This window comes from Cygnus olor, chromosome 7 (assembly GCF_009769625.2).
Source record: "Cygnus olor isolate bCygOlo1 chromosome 7, bCygOlo1.pri.v2, whole genome shotgun sequence".
Taxonomy (NCBI): Eukaryota; Metazoa; Chordata; class Aves; order Anseriformes; family Anatidae; genus Cygnus; species Cygnus olor.
In genome coordinates, this window is record NC_049175.1 from 903,893 (window position 1) to 925,708 (window position 21,816).

At 41.6% G+C, this 21,816-nt stretch overlaps 1 protein-coding gene and 1 long non-coding RNA gene across 4 annotated transcripts in view; one reads left to right on the forward strand and one right to left on the reverse strand.

The window, feature by feature from the left end:
* The window catches only part of LOC121073531, a 76,905-nt gene extending 76,316 nt beyond the window's left edge, over window positions 1–589 (reverse strand). Inside the window, exon 1 of the long non-coding RNA XR_005821770.1 lies at window positions 315–589. This is a non-coding gene — a long non-coding RNA (uncharacterized LOC121073531). The remainder of the gene's footprint in view (window positions 1–314) is intronic.
* A 3-nt stretch (window positions 590–592) lies between these two features.
* The window catches only part of VCL (vinculin), a 63,839-nt gene continuing 42,615 nt past the window's right edge, over window positions 593–21,816 (forward strand). For 2 of the 3 annotated variants that reach the window (XM_040564490.1, XM_040564492.1), the window contains exon 1: window positions 866–1,441. In XM_040564490.1, the coding sequence (XP_040420424.1) occupies window positions 1,274–1,441 (168 nt within the window). In that variant the 5' untranslated portion in view covers window positions 866–1,273. Of the gene's footprint in view, window positions 1,442–21,816 lie in introns of all 3 variants that reach the window. The other variant, XM_040564491.1, reaches the window with a different exon arrangement.

Consider the following 21,816-nt stretch of genomic DNA (forward strand, 5'->3'; position numbering starts at 1 on the left):
CCCACCATACAGAAAGAAGGAGCTGAAGGTGCTGTGAAGGTTTCTAATCCTGACTGAAATGAGTTTTCCCCAGCTCTCTCGGCCTAGTCCCTGGTAGCCAGGCGCAGCCGTTGCGGGGCGGGACGCCCTGAGGAGAGCTCCCTGGGCGCGACAGGAGCCTGACAGGGCTGGGGCCAGCCCCGTCCCAGCGCAGCGCGCAGGGCACACGGCGTACCCAGACGTTTCCAACGGCAAGCCAGCCTGCCGGGAACGCTCATCTATGGCTTAAAATAGCAGCGTGGGGACAAAGGCGAAAATTCCTTAAAAAGACCAACCAGCGGCAGCAACAGCTCCCCAAATCCAAGCCTGTGCCGGCGCTACCGCGGCTGGGGGCAGCGGGCGGGCGGGCGGGCGGGCGGGAGGGAGGGAGGTGGCACAGCTCCCCCGTCACCCCTCCTCAGGCTTCTCCTCAAGGGCAGCGGAAGCGGTCGGGACCGCGCCCGGGGCGTGCCGCGGGACTGCGGGCACGGCGAGCGGCTGCGTGTGTGTGGGGGGGGCGCTCCCCTCAGGAACCCTCCGCAAGGGGCAGGGGTGCGCCGCCTGCCCTCAGCGCCCCCGTCAGGCAGCGGGAGCGCGCACGGCGCGCGCGCTGCCGCCTTCTTTCTCCTCAGCGGCCCCAGGGCGGGTGCCCGCAGGAATCCCGCCGCCGCCGCCGCCGCGCCGCACCCCCCCCCCCCCCCGCTCTCCAAGCGGCTTTAATCGTCTCCTTATATGGACACCAGAATGTCTGACGTCACCCCACGCTGGGAAACCAGCGACCGCGCAACCGAGCTTGCCCGGGAAAGGCGGCGGGGGGGGGAGGGGGCGCTGGAATGCTGACGGACGCGGCTCTGCGCCACTGGGGGCGGCGGCGGCGGCTCGGCCATTGGGCGAGGGAGGCCGAGGGGGCGGGGAGGCGCGCGGGGTCTAGGTTGTGGCGCCTGAAAAGCCGCCGCCTGGCTGCCGTCGGCTGCCAGTGCGGGGTGGGCGCTGCGAGGCACAAGGAGGAGAGCTGAGGGTTCGAGTCCCGCCTCCGACAGCCCGAGCCGGGAGCCGCCGCTCCGCGCTGCCGCAGCCCGCCGGGGAGGGGCGGAGAGCTCGGGGTGGATTCGTGTTTTTTTATTTTTTATTTCTTATTTCCTCCCCGTTTTACTGCTTCCGCGGAGACCGCGGCTTTCCCCGTGCGGTGCCAGCCCGCGGGGCCGGAGTTTCGCAGGAGTTTGTGCGGACTTGGGGCCGCCCCGACGCCGCCGCCATGCCCGTCTTCCACACGCGCACCATCGAGAGTATCCTGGAGCCGGTAGCCCAGCAGATCTCCCACCTGGTCATCATGCACGAGGAGGGCGAGGTGGACGGCAAGGCCATCCCGGACCTCACCGCCCCCGTCTCGGCCGTGCAGGCCGCTGTCAGCAACCTGGTGCGGGTGAGTAGGGGCGCATAGCCGGGCCCGGCCCGGCCGCCTCCGCCGCTCCCCTCACGCAGGTGCCCGTTAACGGCCGCCGCGGGGCTCAGGCGGCCCGCTCGGAGCCGTGTCCGCCGCCGGGACGCGGCGGGGAAGCCTCCCAAAAGCCTGATTTGTGCCCCCTCGGCGACGAAGCCCCTCAGAGCCTGTCTGGGTGGCCCCTGGCTGCGAGGTCTCGGTGCGGCCCCAAGTTGCCGTGCTGCCGCCCGGGTGTCCCGGGGGCTGCTTCGCTGGGTTGTGAGCGGTGCCTGGCGGGCACGGGCTGGGGGACGCACGGAGCCTCCCGGGGGGTCTCAGGGGGCCTTTGCTGCTGGCCTGGGCACGGGGAGGGCGAAGCTGGAGCCGCTGCTGGCGCAGCCGCCGCCGAGGGTTGCTCTGCTAGGGTTCAGCCGGAGGTGGCTGAAAATCAGCCTGAATCGCTCGGTTTCCTGAGAGCAGCTGGATGTAGCGCGACTTTTCAAGGCACAAGTATTTGCAGTGTAGGCTCTTCAGCCTGAGAAGTGTGAGTGACTAATGGTAGAAGTGTTTTCTATTAATACTTTTATGACCAGCTGCATCAAAAGTACAGCAAACTGTGGCAAAGCAGAAATGCCTCGCTTGATGTAGAAAGCGCTGAAACACTGCGTGCTCGTGTTTCCTTAGCAGTTGGTAATACTTACCTTGCACTTCTGTTAGGTTCACGTACAGACGCTCGGGATTCATTTTAAAACATAACACACCTCTTGCTCAGTGCGATTCCTGTAAAGTTCTTAACCTGTTCGTGGCAGGCATTATCTCTTGCCAAAAAACTTTAAATGGAATCCTTAAAAACAGTTAAAAGTGTGTCACTGGTAACTGATAGATGCATTAAAATACTGAAATCGTGAGGCTTGTGGGTATAAGAAGCTGTCAAGATGACTAATGCAAGTGATGTGTTTATCAGATTTCAGCCTGCAGTACTTGCTGCTGCAATACTAATTTGTCACTTTGAGGTTCTGCAGTGTAACTGTGGCTTCTGGTCCCTGTGACTCCATGACTTACTTCTATAGGATGTACTGTCGGGAACACTTGTGCTTCTTGCTGGCTTGAGCTGGAACTTGTGAGTTCCAATGAAGAGCGTTCTGTCTGCAGCAGTGAACTGATCTAGTAGGTATATTGGCTGTAAGGGTATGAAGCTGGAGTGTATGAAATACTTTTCCTTGAAAGGAAGGCTTCAGATTAAGGCTTTGCTTCTGAGCTTAGTCTGTATCACTGGGTTGTGAGATTTATTTATTTATTTTTTTATGTCCCACCCCAAGGAAACCTAGTCTGGTAAAGCACCATTTATTAGAGAAATGCAAAAACAGAATTTTCTTCCTGCAGCTTGCTAATGCCAGTTCTTTTTTCATTTTGAGCCATTGTTTTGGAAACCTCTGACTTGGTTTCCCTGTGTGCTAGCTTGATAAGAGGAAAGACTGTTGAATTCTATTTTTGTGTGGTAATTCACAAAGAGCAAACAGAAGTGTAACTTGAGTAGGTACGTAAAAGCAAAGATGTCCTGCTTTGGTAGAATACAGCTTTGACTACGCAAAGAAAAACACAGAAATAAAGTTATGTCTTATCCAGAGCTGTGCTTTTAGTGCATCATTCTTAACATCATCTTTGAAACTGCAGTTTCACATAAGCAGGGATATTTGTTCAGTCAAGTTTTCTAATTGCTGGTCTTCTAGTGTCTTCAGAAAAGAAATTGCCAGTGTAACCAAGACAGCAATGTGGCTGATAGTTCTCCATGTTTCCTGCTCTGTTTGTCTGGGGTTCACCATGTAGTGTAAGTATTGGAAAGTGTACGTGATGGTGAATACTGACCAGCAGAGAAATCTCACTTTACAAGTGATAACTTGCCACATTGCAGCACCATTTACCAGCTCCTCAGCCTATAGTAAGGGCACCACAGTTCGGAAGGTGCAGTACTTAATCTATGTAATTATTGCATTTGTAATTAACTGGTAGCAGTGTTGGAAGAGCTGAGACCCTCTCTTGTGCAAGGCCTTAGGAGGTGCCCTGTGTTGGGAAATGGGCTAAGAAATGAGAAGATACCTCCCTCAAGGAAGGAGCCACATGCAGTTATGTTCTTTACAGTTAATTTTGTTAATATTCCTGAGATACAAGTAACACAATATCCTACATCTAGGATGGAGCAGAATTTGATAGATCTTCTATAAGAGTCTTAAGTTAAAACGATTTGATAAATCACAAGGGAATCTTTCTCAGGTATGTCTTGACAACAAACCTCTATGGGAGAGCTTTTCCTTCAGTTTGCCATTTGATATTCATTTCTGTATTTTCTGTCTGAAATGAATGTGTTATATTTCTAAGCTTATATGAAGCTACCTTTTTAGCTTTGTGTTTTATTTAAGGTTTGCACACCCAGAGACATTTACTAACACCTATTGTAGGTACGCTTCCTAGTTTCCTGTCGAAGCTAGTTGCAGAGTCTTTCTAGGCAAGAAAAAGTTCAAGTCATTGTTGAAATCAATTAAACATTCAGGTAAGTTAGTCTTTCACCATGCTAAATACCAAAGACTTGTTTTTCCTGTACTTCTATATTAGTTTCCAATATATGTGAGTTGGATTCTATCACTTCTAGAGTATGCTGATAGGGGATAACCTTTGTAGAACAGTCCAAATAGTTTAAGTCACTTGATGACATTTGTTAACTATGAAACGAGGTACATGTTGCTCATGCAAAAGTTTTGCATGTAAAGATAAGCGGCAGATATTTTCTAAATAACCTTTGACTGGATCCAAGAATGAGAGGAGAAGTTTCAGATTAATACCACAAGATGAATAATGTACTAAATGAGTTTTTTAAACTGAAGATCTTAATATTTTTATTGGCTGGTATTTGGAATGGATGTGTGCCATTTATGGAAGGCTTGGGGCTTGGTTTAATATTTCTTGTAGCTGAAGATGTAACACTGAAATGACAGGACTGGTTAGAAAAATATTCGTCAAAAGGCAGGGAGTAACTTGGGGCTTGCCAAATGTTCTATTACTTTAGTGGGCAGTTAAATGGAATTTGGAGTTCTGAGTGTTCAAACTTCACTTGGAAGGAAAGGAACTTTGTGGTGGTTTGGTTTTCTAACTCTTTTGTAAAGTGTTCATCAAATATTTACCTTTTAAGGAGGGATTTCTATCAAAGATGACTACTAATAATGTAGAACATGTAAACCTATCACACACTATATAATGTAACTTCATCACTTCATAGGTAGAAAAAGATCTCTACTTTGCAGTAGTGACTTTACTAACATTTATGTTCAGAGTAATGTTATACTACTGCTGAACAGAGAAACCAAATTCTGCCCTTCCTTTTTAAGCTCCATTCACATGGATTCTGGCTTTGTGTCATTACAAGCACAGACTACCCTTGTCACTTCGTGCTGGTGTTGTGAAAACTGAACTGCTTCAGAGCAGAGTCCTAGTGGTAGTGCCAAACATTGGCAGTTCCATAGGTGAAGCAGCTGAGTTTGACAGATAGGGAAGTAATTCTCTGCATGAGAACTAAGGTAACAGAGGGAACCTGTGAGGAGACTGAAGTATGCACAACTTAAACACTGGAGTGGGGTCAGCAACTTGATGTTGCCTTTTCAGAGGCTAGGTTGTTGAACCAGATCAATATTCTGAAAGAGTTGACCTGCTTTGCTTGAGACCATTACCATATTTCTGTCCTTCATCTCAGCTGAGCTTGATCTATTTGAGGCAAGTGATACCGGTGGGAAATGCTCATAACAAAAGATTTGTTAGGTGTTTGTGGTCACAAATGAAGTGGCTGAGATTGTGCATAACAGATCTGCTCAGAAAGGACAGCGTTTCATCTAATTGATGATGCAGCTTCTGCCTTTCCGTCCTCCATGCTATCTGTGCTGCCCTCTTGTATTTGAATCTGTGTTTTGTGTTTGCATGTGTCCAGTTTCTGTTAGATTATCTTTTATGGGGGAAAATTGCTTTGCTCTCTCTTATGTAGTTAATTATAATATTTCTCAGAAATGTATTTTGGTGGATGCTGTGATGTGTGCATTTGTTCTGCTACTGAGATCTGGAGGTTTGTGAAACTATACTGACATCTTTCTGCAGTAACAACAGCGAACAGGCTGGGCTAATCAAGTGTAAGGGTCTCTTAGATGATGAATATCTTGTCTTGCAGTCATGGTTTATCAGATGTTACCTCCAAGTCCTGCTGTCCAACATTAATGGGTATGATCAAGATTAAGCTTGACTGGAGGTTGTACTAGATAAGAGCAACACTGTAGCATTGAGTCAGGCAGTCATTCATGTCAGGTTTCTGTCACTTCCTAAAGTTGTGAGGTCAGTCTCTTCAAACTGTCATCAGCTGAAGTGCACCCCATCCATGCACAACCAGAACCACACAGAGGACTCATGAAACAGGAAGAGTTCTGTACTAGTGCTTAGGCAGTGGCATAAAGTTTTTAAACCAAAAAGAAGCATGGGAGAATGGTGTTTAGTGTATGTGTAGCAGCTGTCCTATCTCATCCTAGTGAATGAAGTGATCACCTCAAGCAATCAGTGTGTTTGGGGTGCACATCTGTGAGCCTCTCAAGTGTGACAAGTTGCTGAGGCTTGCAGGGCTGTGCAGGAAGAGCTGTCATGTTTTTATTGGACATGCTGTGAATTGCCTGCTGGTACCTGCAGCCCACCAGACCGGAAATCACTCATAAGTTTGTGGAAGATGCAGCCTGCCTTGAAACCCTTGTCACAACTGCAGCAGTAAGTCAAATGCATGGCTAAACACCGTTAATAAGGAGAAATACTTCAATGGTTGTGGAGAGCAGACTGGAAAAACAGCGTTCTCATCCCTAAATGGTTTCTTCTGGCATAGTTGGCTTATCTGCATCTCAGGATACACAAGACAGAAGTGAGCTCTTGGGGACAACTTTGTGGTTTAGAGGAAAAATTAACTTGCACTATTTCTATTAGGAGCCTTGTGGAGGAGGATGGAGATGAAAAACAGTGAGCTTTTTCTGTATAGAGTTTTCTGCACAGCACAAAAGAAGGCTCTCAAGTCAAGAGTCTGCAGGAACTTGCAGAGTTCCTTTTCTCGATGTGTGTAACTCATCAAGGGAGATGGATACATCACCGCCATCTCCCCCTCCAATTTTATTTTGTTCTTATTGTATTGTATCTTCATGCTGAAAGACACATCTTGTTCTAGTAGCTCATCTGAACTACCCTGTGTTCAAACTTACTGCCAAATGGCAAGTGAATGGGAGTACCAGAAGAGCCCTGAAGATCTTCTGAGAGAACAGACCTCTTCATTGTAGGCTTCTGTGCCTTATGGATTGTGGAAACTTGATTACTTTTAGGAATGAGGTTTTTTTTTTTTTAAACAATTGTTTTTGGAGAAGAACACTTTATTTTGGTGTACCTGCAATTTCTTTAGGATTCTTTTACCACGTTGTGGGAACGAACAGTGGACGTATGTTCTGAGAGCTGATAAAACCAATTAGGGTGTATGCATGGGGGTGGGGGAAAGGGTGATTAATGATTAATTAGAAAGAAAGCAACTCTAATCACAAAGCACATCATAACTTCTTTCTTGCTTTTATCTGTTAGGGATCATCTTTACATAAGTAATAAATCAGCTTCTGATTTGAGTGGAATAATCTTTGTTCTTTTGTTATATCTGAAAACTTAATTTATACCAGTCTCTTCCATTAGCTTCAAAAGGAATCTTTTGTTTTCTGTTCCTTTAAATGTGTGTGGAGATGGTGGAGGCCTCCATTAGTAATTACAAGCAGCTTGCTCTTGGGCATAAAAACTGAGAGTATTGTTCAGCAGTGGGTAGTCTTACAGTGGTTCATTGGGCTAAAAAGTTCCATATGCCAACAGTATGGTGTATACCAGTCCTGCTCTGGGAAACTCAATATTTGCTTTCTACTGTATAAGTGTATCCCTCCACAGGGAGGACTTCTTAAATCCATGCTGAGGGGCTTCTTGCTCCCAATTTCTTGCAACTTTAGTGTGTCATGTAGTTCTACCTTGTGCTTTGAAGCTAGAGGATATTCTTTTTCCTCACAGGGGTATCGGACTGCGGACATGAATTTCTTTAGAGAGCTTTAGCAAAAGAATGAACCACATACAACATAATTCAGTATGTCTTACAGTTGGAGATGTGTAGCTTGATGATATCAGCAGGGTAACTTACAGGTGTCTTTCTCCTTCCCACTGTAGTTGTAATTTAGATTGATGAAGCAAATGATTAAGGGGACTGGGTGGGAGGGGGGAGGATAAGCAGTGGTTTTAAAGAAGTGGTGAGCAAACATGCAATGTTAATGCTAGCTACAGGAGATCTCTGAAAACATTAAGTGGTGGTTGTCGCAAATGCGAGGTATGTTGGTTGGGTTCCACATCTGCTTGAGTTCTTAAACACAAACCAAATGAAATTATTGGCAAATGCTTGTCCAAAGGACGGTATGGTCTGATTTGACACTGTATTGACTACTGCTTAATTTTGGCAGTGGCCTCACAGAGTTAAGACTACTTTTTTTTTAATCCCCGCTTCAGCTTGTATGCATTGTTCTGAAGTTCTTGTTTCTGACTGCACTTTTTCATTCGGTCTTTCTGGCTTTGTTTTTTTCACTTCTGATCTGAAGACAGAGCTAGCAATATCAATTTTCTTCTGCTGCCAATTCTCCCTCTGTAAAGCAAGTCAAACTGCCAAACTAGGTGGTAAGAAACTCTCTACATAATGATGGTTTTCTTCCTGCAGTGAAAAATTCTGTTCCATCATTTGCTCAGTCAAGTGATGAGAAGCAATTATTTATGATATAGACCCTGCCTCAGTAGCCATGGTTTTTAAATCTTGGAAAATGTTAACACTCCTGGCATTAATCTTTAAACATAACAATAGGAATCTGTATTTGACATTGCCATTATCAAATTTGGACATTACAAAGATATTTTAACTGTGTACAATTCATTTAGAGCATGGATACAGAGTAGTTAATGTTTCACTGCATAATTTCTTCCTCAATTTTTGACATTAGGCAAGAGAACTAAAATATAGCATGTTCTATAACTGGAGTCTAAAGTAACAATTTGTGTAGGTGCATGGCGATGCAGCACACATGGGTGGCTGTTGCAGGTATCTGCACTTCAGAAGACACTTTAGGCATGTGAGATGACTAGTTGCAGAGAGAATTCAGATGATAAAATAAAGGCTGGATCTTATTTTCAGTTACAAATGCTTCACTAATAAGGATCTGTGGATCTCTGTAAAACATGAGCTTAGCGTTCTAGCAGCTCAAAACTGAATTGGTAAAATGTTCTGTATAATGTTTGGAAGTAAGTCTGGTTTGTCTCTTTAGTAAGTCAAAACTATGCTGAATCTTTAAGAATGTGAGGAGATTGCATAGAGAATCAGTGGAGGGTAAACCTTCCCTTTGTTTTGCCTAATTATTCAAGCCTGAGGAATGACTTGCATTAGCCCTGTCCTGAGACAAGAAACAAAGTTTTTTATGAAAACATGAATTCATTTGAAAGAAAATCTTTTTCTGAAGTAATAATTATTCCGGAGGATCAGAACATTTACTTTAATTGGGTAATGACCAATGGATAACTAATGAAAGGGGAAAACCAACCATAATAAGCCTCAAAGCCTTGCCATGATCACTGAAACTGTCAGCTTGTATTGACTCCTTGATGACTGCAGTTTGGTTAGCTTGTCTTCTCCCTGAGAGAAGGTGTGTTGGAGCGGCTTCCCAGTAGCCTGACTCCCTAGCCAGGGTAGGAAAGTGATGATTCGCATCAGAGTTATCCAATAAAGAGCAGAAGACAGAAACAAACTGTTCCTGTAGAACACTTGTGTGCCTTGCTGCTTTTGGCTTAGAATCCTCATTAAGAGACCTTGAGTAATAAAATTGCGTTTAATCTTCCATCAATGGTTATGCTCACAGAACAGTGAATGTGACCTGATCTCTGCACTGAACATATATTTGCCTGTCTCCAAATTTACTGAGTCTCAGGGACCTGGGAACGCTGAAGGCAAGTCTTACTAGTAAAGGCTTAAGTGAAGAAGGCATCGAGTACCTCAGCCTTCTGATCTATCACCAGGCCCCCCACCCATTCAGCAGTGGGCCCACATTTTCTGTGGTCTACATTTTGCTGCTGGTGCACAAACATTTGTTGTTGTTGTTGCCTTTCATGTCCCTCACCAGTTTTAACTCCAGATGGACTTTGGAGTTGACCACATGCTTGCATACTCAGTATCTCTGTTTCTTGCCTGAGTCACCTCTCCAGTTTTCTGCCTCTTGTATGCTTCCTTTTTAAGTCAGACTTATGTCAGGAGCAGTCTGTTCCTCCATGCAGGCCTCCTGCTATCTTTGCTTGGGGTGATATATTTTGGAGCTTGAAGAAGGTGATCTTTGAAAACAACCAGCTTTCCAGAACTCCTCTTCTTGCTAAGACTGTATCCAGTGGGATTTCTTCAAGCAGATCTTGGAGGACAAAGTCTGTTCTGGAAGGCAAGGGCCTGATTTATCTTGTTCCTGCCTTTCAGGATCCTGAATTCTGCCATCTCACAGTCACTGAAGCAAAGGTTTCCTCTGACATTCCCTAACCAGTTCTTCCTGGTTTGTAAGCTCAAGGGTCAGTGAAGTGCCTCTTTGAAGCTTAGAATATCTGGCAGGAAAACTATAGTAACTTTTCTTTGTAAGCACTTGTATTACACTGATTACATGATGGCCTAAGAAGGCTTACTTGAGCAAGTGATATGCTTCACCTTGGTCCTCAGATGCACACAACGCATAAATGAAATGATGAATTACATTTGGGGAAAGTACATGCTACTTGGGCTAATTTTACAATTTTATGCTCAGACTTCTGTATGCAGTATAAGATCGTAGAATCATTCAGGTTGGAAAAGACCTCTGAGATCGAGTCCAGCCTTTAACCTAGTACTGAATTCCACCATTAAACCATGCTGCGAAGTTCTACATCTACACATTTTTCGAAGACCTCCAGGGATGGTGATTCAGCCAGTTCCCTGGGCAACCTATTCGATTGCTGCACAACCCTTTCAGTGAAGAAATTTCTCCTAGTATCTGGCCTAAACCTCCCTGGCATAACTCGAGGCTGCTTCCCCTCATCTTATCACTTGGTGCTTGGGAGAAGAGCCCGGTTCCCACCTCGTTACAAAGTCCTTTAAGGTAAATGTAAAGTACAAAGATGTCTGGGTATTCAGCAGCCATTCTATTCTCATTGCTCTCTAAACTCATGTTTAGACAATTTAAAGTAAATCTTGTATGATAATTCCAAAATTGTCTAAGTTATTTAACTGTTCCAGAAGATGCACATCATTAATTCAAGACAGCCTTGGTTCAGGTTAGCAGTAGGCAAAGACCAGAAAGCAGCCTTCTGTGAAGATTGTAAGTTAAACATTTGTAGTTCATAAGGGTATTCAGGAGTACTTGGTATTCTTGTGGTGGTGTTTATCTGGCAATTGACTTGTTTATTTGAATAGATGATAGGACAGACTTGCTTTTTGACATTTGATGAATACCCTGATGATGCTGGGTGTTTGTATGAATAACTAAGATGGGCATATCCCTCCTTAAATGCTGAAGAGCACATAAAGGCAATGGAAATTAATTTCTTGAATAGGTGAAGTCCCATAAGCGCTAAAGTAACAGTGAATGATGACTTCTGTAACCACAAACTGTTTGGGACTGCTTTGGCCTGTAGTGGATAAATCATGGGTGTTGCCTTACTTAAGTCAGTGTGATGACAAAGTAATGAATGTTTTTGTATGTTGAACAATGTTTGCTATGTTTTGTTTTTTGATGAAACAAAAAAAAAAGGTTGTTCTATAATGAAAGGAGCAGGTGTGATGACATGGGAAGGTTATTAAAGGCCAAACCAGAAAGTCTGTATGAAGTAGCCCAATTGTAATCTTAGAGCCACTTCCTGGACATCAGCTCTTCTGCAGGCTCCTTCTGTCAAGCAGGGAAGCTATCAGAAGCTGTGATCTGGAACGTGAATTTCTCCAACAGTGTTTCTTCCTCTGCTGTCTTCAAACCTTTTCCTGCTTCTGGAAGAGGCTGCTTATTGCAACCCTCTTTGAGGAGGGAAACATTAATAAAATGTTCTTATGCAGACCATGTTTTGTTTGCATTAATAACTTCCTTGGAAGGAGCAGAAACTGAGACTTGAACAAGATAGACTCTCAGTATGTGTGAGAGTCACATAACGTGTTAGTTTTGACAGGAGTTTTGGGGGTGAGCTTGGTTCCTGGTGACAACAAATTTGGTCCAGTTTTGAACAACTGGACTTGTCATTTAGGAGTAAAATATTTCTGTGCATAGGTAATGAATGGTTAAAACTGTTAATATCAAAATGAGATACAGCAATGTGGAATTGAATGAAATGATTAGTGCTCAGACAAGCTGGCACTTCCAATGTCTGTATTTCAACTCTATGGATACTAAACATACTTAAAAGTTTTTAATATTGAAATATGTTCTGAATGATAACTAAGTGTTACCAGTATAAAAATGATGCTTCAAGCATCCAGTTGGAAGTTACTGGGGAGCTTACTTGCTAGTGCTGTTCTTAATGGTGTGTGTATTTGCTTTTGAAACTTAAACAAAACTTAAAGATCAGTCTTGAAGAAAGTAACAAATTAAGTTCCCAATTTCAGTCTTTGAATGTGCATGGATAGGTTTAAACCCAAGTCAGTTAAGTCTGCAGAAGCTATTTTTAATAGGTCACAAAAAAACACACCAAATACTCAAGTTATGTTGAAGTAAATAAATGTTTTTAAATTGTTGCACAACTTACAAGGTCCTATGTGAGAGGAGAAGTTAGTAAACTGACTAGTATTTGTTGCACTAGGCTGAACATCACTTTGCAGCTTTTACAGCATGATACTTTTGCTGAATAACTGCGAGATTAAACAAATCAGTGTCTCCCAAACTCGAGCAGAGCAGTAGTGAAAAGGTCAGTTTTTATTTAGTGTGCCCTGATACAATGACAAAAAATTGGACTGTGAAGGGCCAGCAATAGTCAAATGATTGACTTGACTGTAGCAGCTGAAAAAGTGCTGCTTGATTCTTTGCTATTTTTTAAAAAAGTTGCCTTTTTCAGAAAATCAAGCAGTGGGAACATCAATAAATTTTAGTTTGGTTTCAGATTTCCTTTGGTCTTCCTCTGGAAAAAATGGTAACTTGATGAAGCATAGCACTACTTTCACTTCTGTTAAGTTCATGCTGGAGAGAATGTGCATTCCTCAACTCCCTGAGCAGGCTGTTCTGGCACTTGGGCCGTAAGCCTAGCCCACCCCCCATGCAGCAGGAAGAAATATATTTTTTCTGTTGATCCCATTTCCTTCCCCCCAGCTTGACAGATAATTTTAACTCCAAACTCTAGAATATATTTTTTTCTCCCAATTGCAAGCCAACTTATGGCATAGTAATTTTCCTATTGTGGTTTTTGGTGGGGGCAGGTAGAATCTGACCTCCAATTACTCAGGGTAGTGAAATGCTAAAGAAACTTCATAACTCGGAAGCAGTAGCTGGTTTGAAGAGCTATTTCTTAGCCTCTTGTGTGACAGATCTCTACATCATTGTTCTCTGCAAGAGGAAAAGGTGCCAAACTACTGCATGTGGCTTTTGCTTCAAATATTTTGGTGGTGCTGATTAACTGTGTTGTATGTAGCATGGCATTGGTAGGGTATGAGGGGTTTTCTAAACGCAAAGGATATAGGTTTTGATTTCATAGCTGAGCAGTTCCTTTACTCAGTCAGGTTTTCTTGTTGGCTTGCTAGCTGCCCCAGAAATATGTAGTTGTTGTTTCACGCTAGTATAATGGTTTCTAAGAAGAGTGGTGCTCTTCTCTTCTGTTGCTTTTAAATTCAGAACAACTTCCTCAAAAAAAGACGAGGTGTTGTTTGGGCTGTGTGTGAGCTTCTAAAAAACAGTTAGAATTGCCATCTATAACTAAACATGGTAGCAATTAGATAATATGAAATGGTAAAGGTGTTTTAGTGTTCCTCCGTTGTTTAAGTACTTGATTGTGACCTTTGAGTTTCTTGCTGATGCTAATTTTCTTGTTTCATCTAACCCAGAACTGTTGTCAGATCAGACACTTCTTTATCTGATTTTATTAAAAATATGCACGCAGTTGGCAGAAGTCTGATAGAGGATGCTTTGTTTGCAAATTTTTTGTGGTGATTCCCACATAAGTGAGTCATATTCTACACATTGAATTAATTGCAGAGCAGGTATAAGTGGCCATGAGTACTGGGGTCAAAATCAACCTGGAAAATAATCATGTCATATTAAGTTTCTGACACAGGTAAGGTTTTAATGGTGCTGTAAATGAGCTCTGTCCCTTAGAAAACAGCCCACCATTTATAGTCCTTTTTCTATTTAATGTAACTAGATATTGTTGTGGCTAACCAAAGCATCACGTTAAACATTTGAGCAATGATTTATTTCATTAACTTTACACTTGAATCAACTGTTACACAAGAAAAATGAGTCTCTTATTAAAAACAAATTGCCTAATATCACTACAGAAGATGAATAATCAGTGTAAAATGCTATGTTAGCGTATCTTTTGCTGGTGAAGAAACATTTACTGTGGCAGGACTTATCCCAGATTGTGAGAGAAGTGTCTGTTTCTTCAACCATATATGTATTAAAATAGGGAAATATTTTTCTTTAATATTAAAAGGACCTAGTGAAAAATGTTTCCTTATGTACTTTTGAGCAAAAGTTGTAGAATTCTATCTTGTTCCTGCGTTTGCAGGTTGACTTGAGTAAACAAGTGAAAGCTGCATCTCTTACATGTTCCTTCCCTACTTCAGTACATTGTTTAGCCCTAAACCCAGTTAGTTTTAGTAACCTGTTAAGATCATGGAAATAAATGCTGGAAATAAAGATGCAGATAAATGAGCAATCATCTATGACGGGCACATGAGAACAAGTTCTTGGAACAGTCATGAGCGCTGGGGAGGGAATCGTAAGAATTTCAGAATTGGTTGGAATGAAAGGTGGCTTTATGACAGTAGCAGTGTCAATAATGGTGTTTAGAGTAAGTTAAAATGCAATGTCATGTAAATAGTGGGATGGTGAGTATTGTTCTATTTGGCTATCTTGCTACTGATAAGCATCACTGCTGTCAGAGGCTAGAAGTTAATCTATATTCTCATTTTGTTGTGGCTTAGTCTGAAAATGGATGCTCTTCTTTATCTGCTATCAGAAGGGTTGTTCAAAACTGCTTTTTCCTTTCTCATGCTTCAAAATGTTACCTTTTTGCAGTGAACTGCTGCTGTCTTGAACTCTAAGAAAAAAGGAAGTCTTAGTCTGGAACCACTGATGCTCACGGAGGGAGTTCAGAAGGGAAGCAGTGCTGACCAAGTTTATATGTAATGAACGGAAGATATTAAAATTCAGTCTGATAGCTAACCTACACTTTTGGTTTTGACACATGAAAATTTTTCATGAAGCTAGCAATACATGTGAAATTATCTGTCTTCAAAAATTATTGAAAGTAACAAGCGGATCTTAAATTTAACTGAATATCAAAATGAAACGAAGGCATTTATAGTAGACGTGCCTTCTACTTTATGTAGTGGGAGGTCTTAAACTGGGTGAACCTTCTCTGCTTCTGAAACTTATTATTCACTAAGTAACAGTGTGTTCATTTGTCTCTTTCTGTTTCTTGAATGTTTTCTGTGCCAACACGAATAAGTGAAATACCAATGTGATATGATTTTTATGAAGACCACCTCAAGCTCTGCATCCTGATGTAGGAAAAGCAATCTGGGAATCTAGTAAGTCTATTACTACCTATGTGAAGCTATAGTTTGGGTTGTTTCAGAGGCTGTCTCAGTTGAGTTTTGTCACCTGTAAGAGAGGTAGAGGAGTGACCTGTGAGTATGTGGAAGAAAAATTTTCATGCCCTTGAAATATGTATGAACTTCCTGTGGTGAAGCTTTTTGGCTTGGTTGGTGACCATACAATCTTAAGAAATTTCTTGGTACTTCTCTTTGACTGAACACTTGGTTTAGTGTTTAGATGAAAAGGAAGGACAGGATGTATCTCAGTTACTTGTGGGGAAAAATTGCGTAGCTGCATGTTGGATAGGGTTTTGGTAGGTACTAGAAGATGCAGGGTTACTTACAGCACTGTTGTGTATGGTGTTTGCTGTTCAGACAGGCATCTGAACACGGAGAGAACTTAGCTCTGTGGTATCATCTGTTATCATTTAGGACAGTACTAATCTGTACTTCTGCAGCAGGACTCGTAAGAGGTGCTCAGAGACTTCGTGATGATTCACAAGTCTGGGTGTGCAGGAATGAACTGGAAGTGCTTTCAAAGCCTGTGTGCTGTATGGTATGAGGAACCTTCCGTAGACCTTCTTGTAAGGTAAAAGTAGCTAATTCAGCTGTGAATTTCATTTCCAGAGGATGATTACTGTATCTTATTTCTCCAGCTGAGTTTTGTATGTGCCTGAAGGTCAGAGCTCACTTATGTTACTAGATTGAAATGGAGTTACAGCATGTCTTAAAGCAGTTTTTAACTCAGAAATTAGAGTAGTTCTGTAAAGTCTCACATATTCTGTGCTTTTGTTTCCTTTATGTCAAGTTTATGTATCTTAGAATTAACCAAAGCAGACACTAACAGTATGAATAAGTATCTTTGGTACCCAAATGATGTTACCTTGTTTTCCATATGGTTTTTGTTCTATAGTTACGTATTTTACTTGGACAGCAGGATTTCCTTTGCCTGGAGCCAAATGAATTTGTCTTAATCTCCAGTATAGACAGGTAGGTCAGCTTGCTGTTTTAGGGACCAGATGGCTGGAGTGTTCTAATTTACTTGACTTATTGCCAGAGGACTTTGAAACTATGCCTTGCTATGCTTGGAATGCAGTCTCTTGGTTTTCTCATGATTACCCCGGAGCCAATATACAGCATCCATATTAACTGAGAGGCAAAGCAGCTAGGCTCTGATCTGGTCTATTTAGGTTTGTGCCTAGCTTGAAGGGAAAAAGAAGCAGTCCTGTTGACAGATGCACAAATATGTGCATTGTTAGGTTGGCTTAAACTAGAAGCAAAAAAGAGAATTCAGCTGTTTCTTTAGACTTAGATTTCAGCCTTTAATTGTATTGTCCTATTCCACTACAGTTAAGTAGAAAAACTTAGATAATGCTGCTAAAATCAGTGCTAAACTATCTAATTTAAGTGATGTATCAATCTAATGAAGTCCAAATGAGATGAGTAGTGATGAAATTGGAAACTGACTTTATTCGATACTTTCAAGGGAGCCTTTGAAGGAAAAGCATACTGTGTAGTTTAGATACAATAAAGGTTAACTTTTCTTAGTTACAAATCACTTGTTTCAATCATGTGGTATGAGAAAGATTAAATCGAGGAATAGCATGTAACCCTGTTCTTTTTTATTAAACTTTTCAAGATTGCTTGTCTCTTCCATTCACTGTTTGCAAAAAAAAAAACAAAACAGCAAAAACAAAAAAACAAAACACAAACAACCAAACAAACCTTTATTGGATGTGGTTAATGTTATCTCATCCAAATTCTTGAATGACTTGTGAAATTTGGGGAGGACCAAGTAATGTCATGATGCACCCTGAAGCTGTTGGGTTTAACAGCAAAGCACAAAGCTTTGCCATTTATTCCAGGATGCATGCAGTTCTGTTTTGCTAATGCTTATCATGTGGATGACAGTAGCTAGGGGTCAGAGCCTGATTAAAAATAAATAGTCACTTGAGCAGCTGTCTTGAAAAGATCTGAGTAAAATAAAGTGAAATACCAACAACTGGATCTGCTTGATACTGTAAACAAAAACAGGATGTGGTTTGCAATGAAAATACTGTGGCTGACAACAATGAAGGAAAATGGAGCTAAGTACCCTTTGCTTCTCTTTTTGCTGCTGGAGCCCCTTCCCCCTTCTCAAAGGCTTTCCCTGTTAATTTGGCTCAAGTGACTGGTTTCACAAAGGGAAAAGTGAACAATTGTGAAGTAGTTATTGTACCCTTGCCACTTTGAGCCCAGTGAGACAAACTCTCTGAACTCAGATCAAGATAAAGGATGTGCTTTGGCCTTCAGAGGGCAAGTCCTGGGGGAAGGGATGAACTCTGAAAGGTACAGAGTATGCAACTGGTTACCATTAGCTTCAGCCGTTGTTTTTCTTATACTATCACGTGTAAGGCCCCCCGAGTCTGTAAGCTGTATTCAGAGTGCTTTCACAAGGAGATTTAGTTATCTCTGTTCATGTTGTTGTTTTTGTTCTGGACTAAAACATAAAAATCTGTGCTAGCAAGAAGTAGGCATGAATGTGGCATAACTTCCCTGCGTGATGGATTGTTCATAGTCTGGAAATCAAGGCCAGTTTCTACTTCACAGAAATAAGATCAGAAAAAAAGGACTGGCCAACTCTGCTTTGAAATTATTTAAGATAGAATAGCTCATCTTAGCAGGATTCCAGACATAGATATGCAATGTAGAAACTGTTTTCCTTGTAGAATTATAGCAAATACTTGAGTTCATTGTTTCAGGACAGACATCTAAAGAAATTGACAAGTTGTGGAGAACTTCATGGAGCTGTACTGATTTGCAACAAATTTCTGATGTGAGATTAAATGCTCCCATTGATACTATGCTTCCTAGAGGCTTGCTAAACATGGAAGAATGCACAAACCAGCAACTGGATTTTAATGAGATGGCTTGTGATGAAGTTGCTTTTACAGCATACAGACCAGATGATTTGATTAGCATTCTGAATTTGTCAAGCGAAACTATTACTGCGGCTTATTCCTCAAGAGAAACCCGGGGCTCTGCTACTGTTACAGCCGGGGCTGTATGTGTTCACTGCATGTTGACACAGGAATATTCTTGGGCACCTTGATAAAATGACATATGTTTTGAATCAACTTCTGTAACATTACAGAAATTAACATGTCTTAATCCTTTTTAACTGGGTTTAATGTAAAAGTTGCAAGAAGTTTCACTTCCAACATCTGGCAAATTCTTGGTAATGTCAATATAGGCATTCAGGAGAATCTTTACTTTTGTGTTCCATCAACCCACAAAGATCAACAAACAAACTTTGGACTCTAATGTTAAACACATTTTTCATATCATACAAGCTATTTGTCTTTCAAACTCTTCCTACAAGTAGAACTAGGCACTACTGAATGTTTGTGGTGTCTTGTGTTGTGGTTCAAACCAACTCTTAAAGAATTACAGAAGCTGAAACTATTTCCCCTTCTTACTGAAAAACTGTTCTTAGCTATACACAACATGCTAAGGAGATGGGAAAGGGACCTCTTGGGGTCTTCCTGTCCTGTTTTCTTATAGTAGAAGCAAACATGACAAAAAGCTGTAAAATATGGCCCAAGAGAAAGTCTCTCTTGCTTTTCCATGGAGAAAGTACTCCAGAGCATGAAACTGGAAGCATACTGATCTTTTACAAATCAATGACAGATAAGAGTAAGATCTATGAATAAAATTAAAATCCAAAAGCAGCAGGACATCTTCATTTCCTCCTGGTCCTTCTAGCTGCGCCCCTAGTCTAGCTGTGCTCCTAGAAGCCTTCCAGTGGTCACGTGTGTCTCATTTTCTTTAAATTTCTAGGCTTGCGAGCTTGACAGTCTCAGGTTACCAGTAGTTAAGTAGCAGGGAAGTAGCTCCTTCTTTATTTTAGTTCAAGTGAAGCTCCTCTTATAAAGTCACACAGAGTATTGAGATGAATGTGGATGCGTTGAAATTGTAACAGTGAAACTATCTTCATAATTTTGCTTGAGAACTTCCCTTGCTCTGTGCAGATAACTACATTCAAGTGTAGGTCTGGTTACTGTGTTAACCATTGCAAAGTTGCTTTGATGCAGTGGGTAATAACCAATTCAATATTATTTAACGGCATTAATTTAAATTCTATGGAGAGTGCTGCTTCTCAGTTAGCTAAGGGAGGATTATTTTAGGTGGTAAGAATATCCGAAACACAAGTTTGAATCCTGTTTTTCCCCCCACACTTATCCTGTTGAATAGGAATAGAAAAAGGTTCCCAAGGTAACTGTTCTTTATTAGCATGAAGCTGTACAAACCTTCCTGTCTGAAATAGGGAACACATAGATATTACATCTTAAGAAGAACCCCCAGCCCCTTTAATTCCTTTGTCATTAGACTTTGGAGAAGGTGGAGCTGAGTGATGAATCTCTATCTTATTACACAGTGGTGCATCTGAAAACTACGTAGTTCATATAAAGTTCAGTCCGAAGAAACTGGATCTCATTGAAACAAGAAGTAAAAAATCCTCCTAGCCACATAGCTAAAAAGGAAAACACACAACTTTCTGGGATTGTGTATTTTTAGCCTTGAATGTGGCTTCAGGTTTTGAGAACTTGCCTGTTAAATCCTATGTGGTATGCTGTGTTATGCGGTCTCCATACCTTGCTTACAAATCCAAAGAACTTCTGGAAAGGTTAATAGCTACATAAATATGGAATGCTTTCAATTGAACCACGGGGTTCTATGTTTAAACAGATTGAGTATGAGCACTGTTGGTACTTAAGAAATTACTCTTCATGATATTCTATTCTCTAGGAAGATTGACCTTTTAAATTGAGACCTCGTGGGAACTGCCCAAAATCTCATGTCTTGTCTGTGTGCTATATAGTGCTAAGAATACAGGAGGAGCCAGTTTCTGCTTTGTGATGAACTGGAAGAGAAATAGGCTCTCCTGGGAGTCTAGGACAAAGACAGTTTCTGTTCCAGAAGTTCTGAGGTTAAAGCTCCCCACAAAAAAATCAAAATGGAAATTGACTCGTGCTCTGTTACTTTCATGTGAAGACTAAAGATTCTAGCTAGGCATAGCAAAGAATGCCAGTGTGTGTATACATATAGGTATATAAAGTGTTTGTCTATAACTAGTAGATAATGAGCTCAAGCTCTTAAAGAAGAGACTCTTCAGACTGGGCTAATAAACCTATATGAACTTATATAAAGCATATTGTGATGTAAACAGAAATGGTTTCTTAGTTGTTTGTGACTGACTGTTCAATCGACGATAGCAAGCTGAATACTGATTATTAGAAAGACCTGTGGAAAGACCTGTGAGGGCTACATTCCTTGCTTGCAAACTAAAATTTCATACCTTAAAAATATATATCCTCAAAAATACTCTGTATAAAAATTAAAAAAAACTTTGAACGACGTGCAGGTTGGTGCAGCTGCAAGAGAAATTTTGAAGGCAATGGGCTTACCCCCACTAGATCTTGGAAATAAAGTATTACTCTTCTTCACCTCATGACAGCCTTCCCTGTCTGCACAATCTATCATTGTAATCCAGGGTTTATGCAAATAACTCCTTTTTGGTGTTGTCTCTATCATGCATGCACAAATGATAAATATTTAAAAAAAAAAATAAAATGCAATGGAAATAAATGGAACAATGGTGTACTGTCTGTGTGGGGTCATGTAACCCTGCCCCAAGAAATGAATGAGACACAAGGGTGCTCCTGAGGCACTGTCATGGAGTTTACAAGTCATGGCAATACTGCAGTGCTGTGTACTAGCGGGGTGTACAGCTGTTAGTGAGCTACAGTCAGCATAGAGGCAGAAATCTAGTATAAAATTGAAAACCTTCAATATCTCTCTTCTTTCCTCTGTCACTTATAAATATCTACATGACTAATTGCAAATGTAACGCTAGTTAAATTAAGAAATATTAAATGTAGGCTAGACTGACTCTTAAGTTTGAACCAAATAGAGTATTAGGGTTAGGGTACATCTGTAAAGCCCCTCTGAAAAGGACACAAGTAGGTAGACAGCAAGACAGCAATTTTGGCAAATGGAGTAAATGTGCAGCCAAGTAGTGCTTCTAGAAGGTTGTACAACATTAGAATTGCCAACTGCTGAGCATGCTGGCACACTAGAAACTGTCAAAAAACAACAAACCTTTAAATACCAGCTGATTGAGGATTTTTCAGTGCTATCTTGTCTAGCTTGAGCAGGCCTGGCAGCTCTTGACACACACTAGTGTCTGGGTTAAAGACCTTCTGCTTTCAGATGCTTTTATGAATGGCTTATTCAGCTGGAAAATACAGTGAACAAAGAAGCTGGAAATATTTTGTCAAGTTGGTGATCTCAGAGTCCAGAGAGCCAGCTACCAATTACAAGGACTTCTATTGTATACCATGAGTTAGTGTGTAGAAAAACCCGGATCTTATTCTATCTATCCCTTTATTAGCTTCTTTGTAATTATTTCTGCGTAAGGATGATGTGAGATGTGGATTGTGTTCTCAGTAATTAACTACATTTTTCTAATAGAGTG